This window comes from Eumetopias jubatus, unplaced genomic scaffold (assembly GCF_037043125.1).
Source record: "Eumetopias jubatus isolate StellerSeaLion01/CBP00866 unplaced genomic scaffold, mEumJub1_p1.0 scaffold_17, whole genome shotgun sequence".
Classification (NCBI taxonomy): Eukaryota; Metazoa; Chordata; class Mammalia; order Carnivora; family Otariidae; genus Eumetopias; species Eumetopias jubatus.
In genome coordinates this window covers 17,647,436-17,665,193 of record NW_028274823.1, presented here as the reverse complement: position 1 = coordinate 17,665,193, position 17,758 = coordinate 17,647,436, and the positions used below count along the sequence as shown (strand labels likewise).

Here is a 17,758-nt window from a genome sequence, read left to right as displayed (position 1 = left end):
CATGACTTGATTTGTCCTACAAGGACATCTGGTGCCTGAGGCATTGACTGGCCTTCTCCGGGGCTGGTACATGGGGGGCCCTCCACGGCTAGCAACCTGGCTTCCAAAGCCAAAAGAAGCCACTGAGCTGTCCGAGTGCGTGTGCCAAATAGGTTACGGCCCCAGGTGAGCACCTGCCTTGGTTGGCAGCAAGGTTTCAGAACTGGGATTCAGGACTCAGGCAGGAGGATTCCCGGAGCCCTTACATAGATTACTGTGGGCAATCAGGTGATTATGAGAGCTCAAGATGATGCCTACTAAAGAAATCAATTGTGTTCCTGAGAACCCACGCTTCATAGGTAGGTAACGTTGCTTTATATAGCCATCCCTGAAACCAGTGTAGCTAAATGAGGAACAGAGAGAACAATGGGCCCCAAATATGAGCATCGTGGTTTCTTCGCCCTTTTGATCAAAGAAAGACTCCAATGAAAGGAAAAAAAATAATTAAAAAGTAAAAACCTTATGTAATGAGATTTAAAAGAAAACTTTTGAAGGCAACAAGCAACCATGGGCAATGCTTCAAAGGGCCCAGAATCAATGTTTGTCAATAGCAGTTTTGCATCCTTTATCTTTCATGAATAGAAAGTGTGATGTTATTAGGAGCCCATCCATACCTTAATTCTGTTTGAGATTTGATGAGTCAGAACTCTGTTAACATTCTGTCTGAATCAGCAATGGCCACGGCCCATAGCAGAAGCCTTACCCGAACCCAGGCTTTCATCCTGCGACTGGGATGGTCGTTAACTCTCGGACCTTCTGCACTGAACCCTCAGCAGCCCCCGGGGGGCACCCAGGGGCCAGGGCTCTTGAACTCTGCTACTTTCTTTGGAGACTTTCTCCCCAGAAAAGAAACCACCCCATGACTCAGCCTAACTCCAAAGTTACCATTTGTTTAATCAAGATAGTTGGTTTGCAAAACATTAAACATTAAACAGTATTTGATGCCTAGTTAATAATTGGCATCCTCTTCATTTGTTCCTGAATCCTTGGAGACTGACATTTTCCCACCCTAAAGACATAGACAACGAAAGAAATTGTGTGTCAGGCAACGCAAGAGTTCTTAAACTGCATAGATGCTTGCCAGAATGTCTGACCTCCATATTCTGCTGTTAATGGTTCTGGCGGGAAAGACGGCCATGGGGGTAAGTGTTCCCATCAAACGTCTGTAGTTGAGAGACTGAGATTATGGGGAGAACCAAAACAGCTAGGCCAGGAGTGACTAGAAACTTCAGTTGTGAAGGACTGGGGTTGCCACGTTGAATATGGCCGGGTTGTAAGAGTCAATGCGTGCCTGCAATGTCGGTTGCTGTTGGGAAGTCTGTTCCACAAGACCATGTAACTGACTTGAGCCCTCTTGGAGGAGAGTCTCCCTGAGCGCCTTACAACTAAAGGGACCAGGGCAAGAAAATCTGCTAAGACAGTGGGCTGGGATCCGGTGTGGACCTTAGAGAACCATTTGAGAAGCCTTTGAAAGCTACCAACTCTCCTTGTACCCGTTGATGGACCTACACAGTTTTCTAGCCATTTCAGGCAACACGAGGGTAAGATCCCCTGTGATTTGGCTCTAGAGGAGAATCTTGCTGGTTGCATATGATCCTGGCAACAGGTTTACTTAGATGGATTCATTTTGGAGAAAGCTTTGTGGGTAATACTGTTTCTTCCTTTTCACAGGACCCTAGTAGATGGGGCAGGGAGGGGAAGCAGGGGTCCAAGGGAGGTGGTGGTGAGCTGGGAAAGGAAATGCCATCTGAGGGTCTTGCATGGGGATGCTCGGCATTTGGGAGCATGGGGATGCTCGGCATTTGGGAGCAGAGGGCTAGAGGAGAGATCAGCTTCTTCTTTGGACCACTGGGGTCCCGGAGTATTGGCTGGATCTCTGTGGGCACAGGAGAGGCCCCATCAGCAGAAATAGAGCCTCCTGGAATTCCCTACTGGATGTGGTTTAAGCATGAGTGTGGGGTTGGGAGTCAGCACGTTGAATCACAGCTTTGCCACCTTCTTGCTGTGGAATATTGGGCAAGCAACATAATCTCTCAGAGCCTCAGTTTCCTCTACTGCAAACCAACTGATAATCTCTCACTGATCTGGGGAGGGCCACGGCTGATTGAATGAGGCAATGTATTGGCTTTCAATAAATGTTAGCTCTTTTCCCTTAAAATTTCCAGAATGAATACAACTTCTCTGTGAAAATCAGAGAATGCCCCCCTTTGTGCATGTGTGTGTTGTGGGGGAAGTGGATAGAGAAGCAGCAGGGGATGGGAACTGAATTAACAGTCATAACCTCTTTATCTTGTGAAATACCTTTGCATTTTATTTCCCATTTTACTTCATAGAGCTTTTCCTGTAGGAAGCAGGTTCAGTTTCAGGTTTTCTGATTAGATACTTCAAAAACAAGAGCCTCTCTTCCCTTTTTGGTAAACTGTCCTCAGACCCCTACCTTAGCCCCATATTAACCTGTCAAGTGTCTCACCTCTGAGAGAGTTTTCTTTTCCAGTGATGACTTGTATATGTGTGCTGGGGTTGCAATTACACATTTTCAAGCGCCCCCCCCCTCCCTGCCTCATTTGATTGCTTGTTGGATGTCTGGGGCAGAGACCCAGCAGAAACAGCACAAGTCTAGAGGAAGAGGGGCAATTATCAGAGGCCCACAAGGGGCCCAGAGAAAGTACCAGTTGGAAAGAATTAGAGCCTGAAGTTTGAAGGCAAGGAGAGAGTTGATGCAGTCTGTTTGAAGTTCACAAAACAATAATGGTCCCCAAAAATCCCTTTTTTGCCGGCCCCAGTGAATTTTTAGGGTTAGCAATGAAATTATAAGTCAATAATGGATAAAAGAGAAAATATGAGAGATAGCCTTCAGGCAATGAGCTTAGTCGGTTCCAGAGAGAGGATTCAGGGCTTTGGAATGTTTTCTTATCCCAGATGTGTGCCAGACAGGTGGTCGGGAAGGCGGCTTGCGTTCCACAGGCCAGGCCACAGACATCCAGGGGAAAGTGGCCAACTCGCTCAGATGCTTTGGAGAGTTCGGGGGCATCATCGGGGGGAAGGAGCCACACAGCCAGATGGGCTGGGCGGCCTCTCCCACTGCACATAGCTAAAAATACTAACCAACTGCTATCGTTTAATGAGAAGTCCTGTGAGCCAGGCTCTGTGTTTTCAGTGGATCAGTTCATCTCGGGAAGGACCCTGAGAAGTAGGAACTGTTATTGCTCCCATTTCACAGATGAGAAGATGGACAGCTTGGCCTCATACCCCTGGGAAGTGGCAGAGCTGAGCTCTAGACTATGGGATACTGTCCACTGTCTGGACCAGATCTTTTGCCTGGACCCTGGCTAAAGATGAGATCTCTTCTGTCCAAAGAGCTTCAAGGGCATGGTCCTTTGTGTAGGAACAGGGAGCTCTTAGACCAGGGGTTTATGTGCTGGTTGGGGTGTAACAACTCCATGTGCCTCTGGAACTTTAGAGAAAAGCAGTCACAGGGCCTGTGATCACTATCCTTTGGAAGGTTGTATGGACACTCTCCCATGAATTTAGGTCATGCAGCACACCTTACAATGCCTTCTCTCTGAGCTCATCTCTAACTTAGATTTTTATTCAGATACCTATGATCCAAAAAGGTATAGGTCAAATGTGATTGCTGTCAACACCAGAGCTTCAGCCATAGGTTCTTCCTGGATGGGGCTAGATTTTGTTTTCCTTAATGAACACCTGTCCCCAGCACAGCCTTGTATGGTTGTCCCCATTTTATGAGTGAGAAACAGATCCAGAGTTATTAAACTAACTTCCCAGCCAGGATTGAGGCCCAGGTCTGCCCAACTCCTTCCCCATTACAGGAAGCCCACTCAACTGTGAAAAGGAAGGGCACCACCATCCAGGGCTCAGAAATCTCTTCTTGCTGTGGTTCTTGGGTGATTTGGGGGTGCCACTGGGCTCGGCCATCATAGAATCAGAAGCCAGAGGACAAGGCTTATTCAAGCCTGCCCTACTTAGCTCGGCCCATCCCCAGAGAGGACAGAAGACAATGGCCCCTCCTCTCCCCAATGTGTTTGTTCCCACTCCTGGACTTTTTAAACCCTAGAGTTTAGATCTAAGAACTCTGGAACTCTAGCATCCTCTCAGGTAGAGCACCACAGAAATTTTTGAATAGGCCAGAGCCTGCAAATTGGCAACTTGGGGTACATTTGGCTCACAGCCCAAGTTTTATTTGGTGGGTAGAAGGTCAGCCTAAGAGTATTTTAATTTCCTTTCAGTTGCTTGGTGACATTTGCAAATCAGAACACTTCACATAGAAGTACAAATTCCCAGCTTCTCTTGAAAACCAGACATTTTAGTAACATGGGGCTCACATTCCTGTTTGGCACCAACCAGATGAGGGGCTATTGCTCCCATTTTTAGAAGAAATTCAAGCCCCCGAGTCCATAGGCCCTACCACTTTCTACTTTGACACCCTTTTGCTTGACAGATGTACATTATCTGCCAGATTCTAGCTTGGAGAGAGAGAGAGAGAAACGAGAGAGCCCAGCTTGTCTGTTATGATGCAGAAACAGTGTGGATGTTGAAGGATTGGAGCCAGTTTTGGATGGTCAAGTAACTGAGTTCAATGTCTGATTAATTTGAGCATCCAAATCTGCATGCCCCCCAGGACTAAACCAGGCCTTTGATGGGAAGATACAAGCCACCCCTTTCTAAGCCTCAATGTTCCAGAATGTCCAAGTCTCTTTCAGACCCAGGAGGGATGTCCTTCCCTCTTGCTGGAACCCACACAGAATCTTATGGAAAAGAGAGAGACTGAATTTCACTGCAACTTCTCATACATTTTTTTTTAAACTGATCCAAAGCACAATTCCAACTCATTAGCTTTGGTGGTGTGCACTGGTGTTTAAGGAAATCAGATCGCGGGAAAATCACATGTGTATATAGGCACAGATATATTTATATTTTAAATTCATTATGGTTCCCTAAATGCAAAAGTCATGCTGCTGTCACAAAGAGACAGCATGGCAGAATATTCGGCAGCTGGGATTTTAAATAAAACATGCTTTTCTTTATAATTAATATAACAAGGTTTTCTGGCTTAGGACCTGGCAAGGATCCCAGCAAAAATGAAGGGGTGGGGGTTGGTGTGACATGCCTCTGACCAGACAAACAAATCCCAGGAAGAGGTTATGCTTAGTGAGCCCTCCTCAATCATGTCCACACTTTGCAAAAAAGAAAAAGAAAGGAAGGAAGGAAGGAAGGAAGGAAGGAAGGAAGGAAGGAAGGAAGGAAGGAAAGAAGGAAGGAGAAAGAAAGAAGAAAGAAAGAAAGAAAGAAAGAAAGAAAGAAAGAAAGAAAGAAAGAAAGAAAGAAAGAAAGAAAGAAAGAAAAAGAAAGAAAGAAAGAAAGAAAGAAAGAAAGAAAGAAAGAAAGAAAGAAAGAAAGAAAAGAAAGAAAAAGAAAGAAGAAAGAAAGAAAGAAAAAAGAAAGAAAAGGAAGGAAGGAAGGAAGAAAGAAGGAAAGAAACTCAAACTCATTGACAACAGTGGCTAATAATCATAATCATAGTGGCAACCATTTATTAAGTTTATTAAGTCTCTACCATATGTCAGCTGTCGTATGCCTACTGTTTATGATCTCATTAAAGTTTCCCGAGAGCCCCGTGAGTTAGGGACCATGTCATCCGCATTTGACAAATAAGAAACTAAGCTATAGAAGAGTTCAATAATCTGCCGCAGATGGCAGCCCTGGGGGGTTACAGAGCCGGGATTCAAACCTAGGTCTGCCCAATGCCAGTTCCAAGCTCATTACCCCTGGGCTAGAGGTTGGCAATGTCAGGCGCTACCCAAGAACAAAAGAGGAGGTTCAGCATGGTGTTGGGAGTGTCAGAAGAGGGAGTGTCTCAGAGTCTAGCTTCGGGCAGGAGACAAAGTTACTCCTACCCAGAGGCAACTTCCACAGTCCCTACAGTTTTTCTTTCTAACACCAGAAGCATCGAGCCTTGCCAGATGGCTAACCAATCCGTTCAGTGTTTTCAAACCTTACTCATGAATGAAATCTTGCTAAAGCCCAAGCCAGTTTCTTAATATGTTCCTTAAACATACTTATCTTTTCTCTATCTTGATAGATTTATTTTTTAAAGGAAATTGTCCCTACTATAAATAGGGGGGAAAAAAATCACAGAAAATGTCATTGAATTCTTACTGGTTACACTTGTCACGCAGATGCTCAGAACCTCAAGCCTGCTTTCTCCTTGTGGGAAGGGGAGACTAGCAAAAGGCGGAGAGGATAGACTTAGCAGCTCCACCGAGTTTTTCTTTGTGATGGGTTTGGAAGGGTTGACAGTAGAATTGGGAAGGGAGTGACCGCCTCCTGCTGTGTTTGGTGTCGCGCCCTGGCCAAGCACCACCCAAATCAGCTTGGGGATCCCCGGTTCCACACTAAAGAAAGCACAGCTTCAGGGATGGACTGGGTTCCCATCAGCGGGAAGTTACTTTTCTGAGCCCCTGGGCTGTTTGCTGAGGCCAACCGGCCGAGGTTAACATGGGGAATTATGCCCGTGTGGCCGGCCTCCGACCCATCCCCAAACAAAAGTTTGTTCATTTGCCTTTCCAAAGGCCTTCCAACTGCATTAGCACATCCAGAAAGGAGTGTTTTTATCCAATCTCACTATCCTGGATGACCTTACTCCCTAACCTTCAATCCTCCCCAACTCTTTGCAAATGCTACACTCCCCATGAGCAGCCGCATCCCCTTGAATAAAACATGAGGGCAAGGAAATTTTTACTTTTACAACTGGAGAAACTGAGGGACCGGGAGATCCAACACCTTGCACAGCAGCAAAGATCAGCCCACAGTCTCCTCGGCCAGGAGCTTCATGCCTAAGGCAGGTATAATCAAAAGCGAGGCTGAGGGTAAAGTCACCTGAGGGTAAAGTACCGAGGTGAACAAATTCATGTTCTGGGCCTGCTCCAGGACCCATGGACACTTAACCTCTGCAGATAGGGCCCAGGAATCTGAATTCTCATTCAGCTCTCCTGCAAAGAATGACAACTGCCATGGAGCTCCTCCCTCCGCCCCACCCCCTCTCTGCTTGTCACATGAAGCTACAGTCCAACCCCCACTTACCTAGGCAGGCTTCTGAGTGGGCTCTAAAGCTCTGAATTTCTTGAGAGCAGAGAAGTTGTACAGAGTCCCTCTGAGCCAGACACAGGTGACTGACTTCGGAGCAAGGAGGTATGGTCTTGAGTCCCTCCCCTGCCCCAATCAGCTCATGTCCTTACAGGAATACTTCAACACACACACACACACACACACACACACACACACACACACACACACACACACACACACACTCACACTCACACACACACACACACACACACACACACACACACACACACACACACACACACACACACACCCGGGCCTTAGTTTCCTCCTCTGTAGACCTTGCTGGTCACTATGGTCCTGCTTCGCCAGGCTCCCAAGAAGGAAACCACCCACCCAGAGCACTGGCCAGGGCTTTCTTCTTTGGCCTCCATAATTTCCCCTTGCCTCCTTGCCCTGAGCTTCAGATTAAAGCAAAGCCACAGTGGACCTGTCGGTTCTGAGACAGCGTCGTGCAGCTGCTGTGCTAAAGCAGGAAAGGCAAGATTCCTTGTGACCGAATAAAAGGACTGAGTGACACCACTTTGACACCTAGCTATTTCCATTTAAAAATGGAAAGTAACCAGGGTCGGTGAGGATGTGGAAAAATTGGAGCCCTCATGCGTGCCTGGTGGGAGTGTAAAATGGCACGGGCGCTATGGAAAACAGGATGGTGTTTCCTCAGAAAGTTAAACGTAGAACTATCCTAGGACCCAGAAAATTCCACTCCTAGGCACAAGCCAAAAAGATGGGAAGCAGGAACTGAAAGCTATTTGGACACCAGTATTCACAGCAGCTTTACTCACAACAGCCAAAGATGTAAACAACCCAAACGTCCCTCAACACACGAAGGGGTAAACAAAATGGATATACAATAAATCTGACTCAGCCTTCGAAGGAATGAAATTTTGATATACGCTACCAACACGGATAAACCTTGAAAACATCATGCCTCGTGAAATAAATCCAGTCACAGAAGGACAGATACTGTGATTCCACACATACGAAGTACCTAGAATAGGCACATTTAGAGACAGAAAAGAGAAGACAGGTTGGCTGGGGGCAGGGAGGAAAGAGCAGTTGTCTGATGACTACAGACTTTCTGTTGGGGATGATGAGAAAGTTTTGGGTAAAGATAGTGGGGATGATTACACACAATGGGAAAGTGACTAATGCCACCAAATGGTCCACTTACAAATGGTTAGAGTTAAAAAGTAGTGTGTTGGGCACCTGGGTGGCTCAGTTGGTTGGGCGACTGCCTTCGGCTCAGGTCATGATCCTGGAGTCCCGGGATCGAGTCCCGCATCGGGCTCCCTGCTCGGCGGGGAGTCTGCTTCTCCCTCTGACCCTCTTCCCTCTCGTGCTATCTCTCATTCTCTCTCTCTCTCAAATAAATAAATAAAATCTTTTAAAAAAAAAAAGTAGTGTGTTATCTGTATTTTATCACAGTTTTTTTTTTCCCCGAAAAGTTCTAAGTGGCTTTGCACAACTGTTAATTTCATCACCTGGTTTGTCTGGAGCAGGAGACAGAGTGGGGAGATGGTATGGGGCAATACTTGGGTTGGTGACCAGAACCCTGACAACCTCTGTCCTCTGTCACTGCCACCTCTCACCCTGACCTTGAGCTCTTTGTCCAATAGCGAGGACTGGCCTGCTGAACTGTGCACTCCTGTGTTTGGCCCACCTTCCAGCTCCATGGCTGCATCCTCACCTGGCCCCGGGGCAGACTTCCCTCCCACCCAGCTGCCCTCGGGAGGAATGCAATTCTTCCACGTTGATCTACCACCAGGTCATGGTAGAACATCCAAGGAGGACAGGATGGTGGGGTTAGAGTCCTCAGTTTTTACCCACCAGGGGAAAGGTTTTTCTGTTGTTGGTTCATGCTAAGCCAAGCTTCAGGCCCCAAGGGACAGGTCTAGCTCCCCATCCCCCCTCTTCTGCTTCCCAAGCCTGGGATTCATCAACTCAAGAGTTTTAGCCTCTGCCTTTTTGTTTGTTTTCCAGAAGATTTAAAAATCTGAAAGGTTCGAGGAAGAATCAGAATTGAAATAATCTAGGAAAAGATTAAACTAGATTAAAGAGAGGCCAAAACAGATTAGACTTCAATGCTCTTCACCCCCAAGGAGATCACACTGTAAATCAGTAAGACTCAGAGACAGTATCTTTTTCTCTGGCCTCTGTCTTTCCCACTAACCAACCTTAGCCTAGAAAGACACTAGAAGATACTAGAAGTTGCTATTTTAGCCCATGTTGAGATGAGGAATATAAGTGGTGGCAGAAGCAGGCAGTGACTGGCGTGCCCCTTGATCTGGGTGGAGATGTGTGTTGAGCTGTGTTAGCCACAGTGGACCCGCCGAGGCTAGAGCTGACTTTTGTACCTTCTCAGCTGTCACTGGTGCCCAGTGGCTCTCTCTGTGTGCTGCCAGGACTGGGCTAGTCTGGACAGGCCTTTCATAAAGCTTTCCAAGGACAGGGGTCTGATCTCATCACCCAGTTCCATGCCCTGCCTCTCTTAGAGTTAGGTAGCTCTTCTGTTTCCTTCTTCATTCTTCCATTCCAGTGAATGCCTGCCATGGCTCCCTTATCCCTCATCGTAATGGAGATTAAGACCAAGGACTCTGACGGAAGGCTGGCTCCATTCCATCCTGGCTCCAGCAGTTGACCCGCTGAGTTACTTTGGGCAACTTAATCTCTGTACATCTGTTTGCTCACCTCTAAAATGGACATAATTATAGAACCTCAGTGATCAAGTATTATGTACTTCATTTAGCACACTGTCAGCTCTTGATACATGTCAACGGAGACCACAGTTGTCTCCTCCTTCTTCTTATTCTTTTGCTTTAGGGGTCTTCCTCCTTGGATTTGCAAGCCCCAGGAGTAGGAGTTATATCATTTCCCTGTCACCGTGTAAAAACAGAATGCCATAATGGGAGGAAAGGAGGCAAATATTCGCCTACCCATTCCCCCGGCCCCATCTCCCAGGTTAGTTTCAGGATCCAGACGGAGGGCATAAGTAACCGGCTACCGGCCTGACCTTTCCCACAAGGTCCCCCAGATATCCAGCCTGTGTTTGGGCGGCCCCTTTCCACATTTCACTGCAGTCTCTGCCGGGGGACCTGGTGATTCACAAAACGAGTGGGCCGGCTTCAGATCCCTGGTACCCCCAGACACGCAGCCCAGGCTGCACAGCTGGGCGGCAGCTGCTTCCGACTCCCCGAGAGCCAGTGGGATCAGCAGGGCCCCCAGCCCCAAGAGGTCCCGCGTTCTTTTTGTTGGTTTCCCTCTGAGCTCCAGCTCCAGCTCCTGGGAAGGGCACGTCTGCCACCTGCTGGCTGTGGGTGGCACAGCACCCGGCTGGCCCTCCTGGTCCGCGTCAGAGCTACAGTTTGGGGCTCTGGCCCCAGGCACAGGTGTCAGAGGCCTTTCCCGCACTGGGCACCAAGGAAGTCTGTCCCTCAAAGTCCTCCCTCCTGTCCTGAGCACTTCTTGGGGCCGACAGTGGACAGGCACGGCTCACACAATTCAGTTCAAATGGGAGAATTCAGTGAGTACCTCCTCTGGGCTGCGCGAATGCGGGTAAAGAGCGACAGGCCCTGCCCTCCAGACGAGCTCCATGGAGGGAAGTGGAGGCGGGGCAAAGGCCAGGACCAAGGCAGAGTTGCCAGGAGGGGTAACGTTGGCACCTGGGGCTGTCTCATGCCCTTCCTTTGGCACTGCCCTAGCCCTCAAGCCTGGAGGGGTCAACTTCAGATGCTCCCCATTTGAGCCCCCAGGCCCAGGAATACCCCTGAGACCTGAACTTACCCTCCCTCTGTCAGGTTCCCCACTATCAACCCCCTTCCTAAGAGAAATGCCCAGCCCTTGTCTCATTCTTTGCAGAAACCAGGTGCCGGGTGGGGGAAGGTGAGGCAATGAGACCGGCACAGACACAGTCCAGACGGTTAAGGGCCTCTCGACTCTCTGCATCCCGCTCCCTCCCCAGCCGTTTGCGGGAGAGTTTGTCAAATCTACAGAAAGTGGAAAGAGTAACACACTGAATATACATGCAGATACATTCACAATACCATCATCATTCTCAAGAAATTCCACATTGATACGCTAATATTCTCTCATATAAGTCTATGTTCAGGTTTCTCAATTGCCCCAATAATGTCCTTTAAAGCTGCTTCCTTTTTAAAAACAAGGATCACTCACTGCATTTGGTTGTCCTGTCTCTTCAGTCTCATTTCATGAAAAACAGCCTTCCCATCTTCTTTGTCTTTCATGCCACTGACATTTTTGTAGGGTCGAGGCTGGTTGTTTTGTCGAATGGCCGCCATCTGCACCTGCCCTGTTCCTCACGGGTAGACACAGGGTAAGCATTTTTGTCAAGAATCCCACTCGTTGATGTTGTGCGCTCGGTACATCCTGTCAGGATGCATTCTTTCTTTTTACCTGTCTTTTCTAATTTATTGTCCATCTGCCTAATTCCCAAAATGGTTAAAGTGGCCGACGGTAAAACAGAAAACCCAAACTTCCGCCGGGGGGAGAGGAAGATTGATGTGGGTACTGGGAAGATGACCACATTGGCCACAGCTTTTTAGTGGCTAAGACCCAAAGGGAGGCCCGTCAGGGCTGCAACCCTCTTTTTCTAAATCGGATGTCAGCAAACTTTGTCAGGTGCCAAGAAGGAAATATTTGGGGCTGTCTGGTCTCTGTCACAATGACTTTGGTGGAGTAGTACAAAAGAGGTCTCAGACAATACTTAAAAACAGACAAGACTGTGTCCCAATCAAATTTGATTTGTAAAACCACACTTCCGGGTTTGGCCCCAAGGGCCTGAGTTTGCTGACCCTTGAATTAAGTAAAAGCAAATATTCCAGCTATCAAATGAGTGAAGCTCTCTTTTTCCAGTAAGCACTGCATTCTAAAAGGAACTATTCATAACACTATTTATTTATTCAGCAAAAACTCTTTGAGGATCGTCATGTGCCAAGCACTATGCTCAGTATGGGGTAATACATCAGTGATGAAACAGACAAGATCTTTGCCTTTCTGGAGGACAGAGTCAATGTGAGAAACAGATAACGTGCAGATAAACAAATGTAAACTACATGTCGCAATAAGAACTACGGAGGAAATGAACGGATAGAGTGACGAAACAATGGGGGAGGGGGTCATACCCATAGGGGAGTTGGGGAAGGCTTCCTTATGACATTTAAGCTGGCACCTAGTGATGGTCATGGGAGACGGCTTTCCAGGCAGAAGGAAGAGCAAGTGCAAAGGCCCTGAGGTGAGGGGAGCTTGGCTCATGCCATTGGAACCCAGGTGTGGCTGGAGATTAGTAAGGGGCAGTGGAAAGGGAGGGGTATGGGGGGAGGTTCATAGGTTGTGGCAGGTGTTTGTATTTTATTCCAAGAACAAGGGGAAGCCACTGGAGAGTTTTAAGCATCTGTCCATCCCCAGCCCAAGGAGTTGTCACCCAAAGCAATCACCTAGACTTGAGTGTGAATCCAAATCCTATCACAAATGTGTGACCTCTGAGCCTCAATTTTCTCATCTGTCAATGGGCCAATAAAAGCCTCCTTATAGGGCTCTTATAAGAATGAGATGCAGCAACGCACATCAGGCAGACAGGAGATGCTCAATCCATGCTAATCACTACCGCTGACGAGACTGTCTGTACCGGGGCACCCACGCCCCGGCATGAGAACAGATACGCACAAGCACCACAAGTCCCTACCAAGGAGGATGCTCAACTGGCACAGGAAGAAGGAGGCATCTTCAAAATAGGCCCCTCCCTCTCCCTCCCACCCATCCCAGCTACAGCCATCCCAGAGCACCCAGCGCTCTTGATCCTCCTATGTGACCCTGGGAGAAGTTCCTCTTGCCTTGCAGGAGCCTAGGGAGGCACCCAGCCAGTCAGCTGACTCAAACTTGCTCAGCCCTGTGTTGGTTTGTGTTTGTTTCTGTTTTTTTCAGTTCTCCCTGATGTCTTTACTCATAGACCCGGACCCAGGTGAGTGTGTGGATCGCCCTGGGGCTCCTCACAAACTACAGGCTGGTTCTGGGATGGAAGAAAGGGGACCCATGCATGTGAGTGTGGGCGCAAGCTCAGGATTCAAACAATTCAGAAATGTTGTTGACCCCTTCCAAGAATTTTCCCAGAAAAATGTACTCCTGGTGTTTGTCCCTCCGTGCACGTACAGTATGCTTTATTCGATTTTGAGTTGCCCATGGGTACCCCTGGTCCCCCGTCTCAGGACCCCAGGGGAAAAACTGCTGATACAGTTAAATCCCTTCATTTTACAGAGAAGGAAACTGAGGCCCTGGGAGGGGAGGCTACAGGTCACACAGCCCGTTAGTGATGAGATGAGCTGAAAAGGCCGACACAAAGCGAGGGTGGCATTGGGCACTTACTGGCTCCAGGCAGGCTGGCCCTGGGCCCCCACTCGCTCCTGGAGCCGGGTCCTCCGTGCTGTGCCACGCAGGCAGTCCTCAGGCTGACCCGCCCCTGTGACGGCCTCCCACCTGCACCCCCACCACTGCCATCCTGCCCGGAGCCCTCCACTGTGCCCGAGCCAAGCAGGGCTATTGCTCTTGCGGTCACCCAATCTCTGACTCGGGGCCCATGTCTCCCTTCACTGCTCCGAGGCCCAAGGGGGAGAAAACTCCACACCCAAGTCCACCAGGGTGGAGGCTGGTATCCCCCACTGGCAGTGACCTGTGCTGGTCCCCCACAGAGGACCAGAGCCAGGGAGCCAGCACATGGAGATGGCGGTCATGTCTAAACTTTGGGTCAAGGGCTTATTTGGAGCAAATGTGGGGACACCTGGGTCAAAATCCACGTGACGGTCAATATTCTCTGGCAGCAAAGCCGTGGATGGGCAGACAGATTTGTGCTGGTTCAAGGCAGGCGATGTCTGAGCTTTGTCTACCCCTTATGCTCAGGGAATGTTTGTGGAATTGAGCATGGCATGTGCGTTTCCAGAGGGTCTATGTCTTTCCCCAAAGCAAAGGATTCTGTTCTATTCGACAACATATAATTTAATTCCTTGGAGGAATCGTGTTTCAGGGGGCTCCCCCCAGCTGCCTGCACCAGCATCCACATGTGGAGTCCGGGGGAGGGGGCGGTCCAAAGCCAAGAGGTGGGAAGAGCTGCCCCCTCCCCAGCCTTCAGCACACACCACTCAGGCACCAGGGGTCAGAGAGATGGAGCTCCAGAACTGTGGGGTCACACAACAGACAAGGAGCATAGAAGAGTCCAGAGACCTCGCTCTCTTCAAGGATTTGAAAAGCAGATCCACTCCTAGTCCATGACGTCAACTTTGTGAGAATTAAGAGGTGTCTTTACCTCAAGACACTGTACGGCCATCTTCCAGAAAATTGCAGAAGACATCTATAGTGACCACGAGTTTCTGACACCATGGCACTGACGTTGTGCAGTGAACAACTTGCACAACTGGATGCAGTGGCCCCACTGAACACAGATCACAGAAAAGGGAGGATTCATTCTCTGTGTTCATAAGGCTTTTAGCTTTAATGAAAGAGATTAGAAGCGACAGGATCAGATTTGGTCTGCAAACAGGAGAACTTCCTCCCCATCAGAGTCGTCCAAAAATCTGAATGGGCTGTTGGGCTCTTGGGAGGTAGTAAGTTCTCCATCACTGGTGGTCTTTAAACACAGGCTGAAAAACCACTTAGTAGGGAGTGGAGAGTATTGGATTTACCATTCTGAAAGTCTAGGCTCTAGAAGAACTCTGTCAATAGTTTCTGCCAGTTTGGTGAGTGGATGAAGGGACCCTGGAGCCCGCCATCCCTGGGCTCCCAAGTCCGGCTCGAGGTGTTCGGTCAACCTCTGGCTGTGGAGCGGGGCGAGATGTAGTATGCCCGGCCTTTCTGCAAAGAGCAGGTTAGGTTTTTAAAATGCCCCTGTTGGTATCTGCTCTAATTGCACATGGGGGTGGTGCTTCGATGGAATTTGTCAGATCCCAGCCGGCTTTAGAAAGCAGTGCGACCAAGGAAACACCATGCCCATGTCCACAGGCAAGCGGCTTCTGTAGCTGGTCTTGCTGGACACAGTGCATGGCGAGGGTTTTGTGGGAGCAGAAGGCGCCTGGGCCGCAGTCCCCAATGGGTGGCCAAGGAGGTGGCCATCAAACAGCACAGACTCTGCTCCTCTCCCCAAAGCAGGTGCCGTGACAGCCAACGGGCCTGCGGAAATGCCTCTTCAAAGCTGGCTTGGCTCTGCCCAGCAACACAAGCTGAGCCCATCCATCAGCTGTCCTGCCACCTGCCAGTGAGGGTCTCCGCTGAGCTTGCCCTGTCAGCTGGATTGGAAGCGTCAGATACAGACCAACAGGGCTGGGGTTTGGGGGAGGCCCTCGGAGGTACCGTCTGTGCTACGGTGATGGATGACGCCAACAGGGACAGCATTCCAGAGATTTTTATTCCGTTCCGCACATCTGGCAAGCTCCTTAACCAGAGCAGCTGAGGAGCCCCCATCACACAAACTCTGAGCTTTTTCCGAGAGACCCTGGGTCCAGACCACGGTAATCCCGCTTGAGGGACTTGGAGCATGTGCTAAAAAAGATTTCTCGACGTGTGTTACTTCCTGGAAGCTGAAACCCATGGAATTTCACGAAACACAAACCCACAAGAGACTCCTGGGCCGGTAGAAAAGCAAACCAGACTTGGAGTTAGGTAGACCTGGGTTTGGATATCACCTCCTCCTGCTCTCGTTTTCCCATTTCTGTCAAATCGGAATAATAATACCTATGCCATGGGGTGTCTCTATGGTTAAATAAGATCATGTGCCACCACATTTATTTAGTATAGTGTCCAGTACATAGAAAGTACTCAATAGATAATAACCAGTTATTGGGATGATTTGAGTTAGCTCAGGATACTCTCACCATCCTTCCTGATAAGTTCTAGAAACAGACTCTGATAAATAGACAAATCCACAAGGATTTCTTTTTATACCTAACATAAAATGCTCCTGAGAGCAGCTCCCATTCTTCACCCAAAGCATTCTCCTTTTCGACAGCCTAGAGAAAGTCTCCAATAATCTATATTTGGACCTGCGGTGTTTTCCTCCAACCCAGCAATGGAAGCAAATTCTAGGTCAGGCTCTAACCCCTCTTGATGCAGGAAAGCACTTGGACAAATTTCTAGACTCTACGGAGCTCAACAGGCATCTTCTTGACCAAATACCTACGACCCAGATCTCAAATAGTTTCTCTCCTAAGTTCCCCGTTTCCCCTGCTCCAAGCAAATACCAACTTTGCTGGCCGAGCTCCATGCTGGCCAATCAGAAAGAAGGGAGGCCCCATCACAGAGGGAAAAACTCACTTGTCAAACGCATCCATTAACTGCATCTAGGGATCTGTGCTGGGTCCGAGGGCTACAAAGAGGAATAGACGTGGCCCTCTATCTTAAGACACCAACTATCTAGTTGGAGGGAACAATTAGATAGACCAAGTTGAATAATAAACCACAAGAAAGAGGTACCATCTGAGCTCCAGCCATGAGACCTAGCACTCTACAGCCTTCTGGGCCACTGAGGAAATACCTAAAACTCTTACCCCACTGGCAACCCAATACGAGTCAAGCCCTGGGTGCTCGTTCATTATTACCGCAGAGTATGCTACCCTAAACTTAGCGGCTTCAACCATGAATATTCTTAATAGAATAAGAATCAGGTCTCAATTCTTTGGGTTGGCGATTTAGATCAGGTTCAGCTGGGCACTTCCTCCGGTCTGGACCAGGCTCAGCTGATGTTGGCTAGGCCTCCTCTCAAGTCTGCAGTCAGCTGATAGATCGCTGGGCTCTCATATGTCTGAGGCCTTGACTGGAAGTGCTCGGCCTTCTGCTGCCCCACACGTTCTCTTAACCTCCAAAGAATTGGCCAGACCTGTACACATGGCAGTCGCAGGGGTGGGAGAGAAAGAGAGAGAGAGAGGGAGAGGACGTGTGTAAGACTTCTTGAGACCCAGACTTGGTGCTGGCACGCTGTCCTTCTAGCACATGCTATTATTGGTCAAAGCAAGTCCCAAGGCCAGTTTAGACCCAAGGGGTGGGGAAATCAACTCCATCTCTTGGTAGGAGGAGCTGCAAAGTCTCACTGCTAAAGATGAGATGACAGGGAGAGGTGGCGAGTCAGGGCCATCTTCCCCCATGGGATTGGCTCATACTGTATTAACGTGCCAGTGTGGAACGTGGAGCCACCTAACCTAGACTTGGCCACATCTAGCCCCGCTGCCTCTCCACTCCCTGTTCATTTCCTTTCTTGGCTGGTTTTCCTCCCTGACTCACCCTGGCCCGGAAGCTCCTGTGTTGGAGGCCACATCTCACTCTTTTTTGCACATCTCTCCATCACTCCCAGTGCTTTCCTGAGCCTGGCGTCATACTTGGCCCATCGTAGGTGCACAACACACTTTTCTTCTGTAGACAATGGGATTAAGTGCCAATAGCGTAGAAAAGACAAAATACGCTAAGTTTGGAGGTGGAGAAGCCCTGCCAGGGGGTGCTTCTATAAAGCGCTCTGAAAACATGGGACAGGCGCCCCGAAGGTAAAGGATCTTGGTGCCTTTCCTTGCATAGAACTCCAATTGGC

General features: G+C 48.8%; 1 protein-coding gene across 2 annotated transcripts in view; it reads left to right on the top strand.

Annotated features, from left to right (window-relative positions):
• The first annotated feature begins 1,112 nt into the window (after window positions 1-1,112).
• The window catches only part of HABP2 (hyaluronan binding protein 2), a 32,278-nt gene continuing 15,632 nt past the window's right edge, over window positions 1,113-17,758 (top strand). Inside the window, exons 1-2 of one of the 2 annotated variants that reach the window (XM_028121745.2) lie at window positions 1,113-1,181; window positions 13,123-13,159. In XM_028121745.2, coding sequence (XP_027977546.1) covers window positions 1,113-1,181; window positions 13,123-13,159 — 106 coding nt within the window. Of the gene's footprint in view, window positions 1,182-13,122; window positions 13,160-17,758 lie in introns of those variants that run through there. The other variant, XM_088019918.1, reaches the window with a different exon arrangement.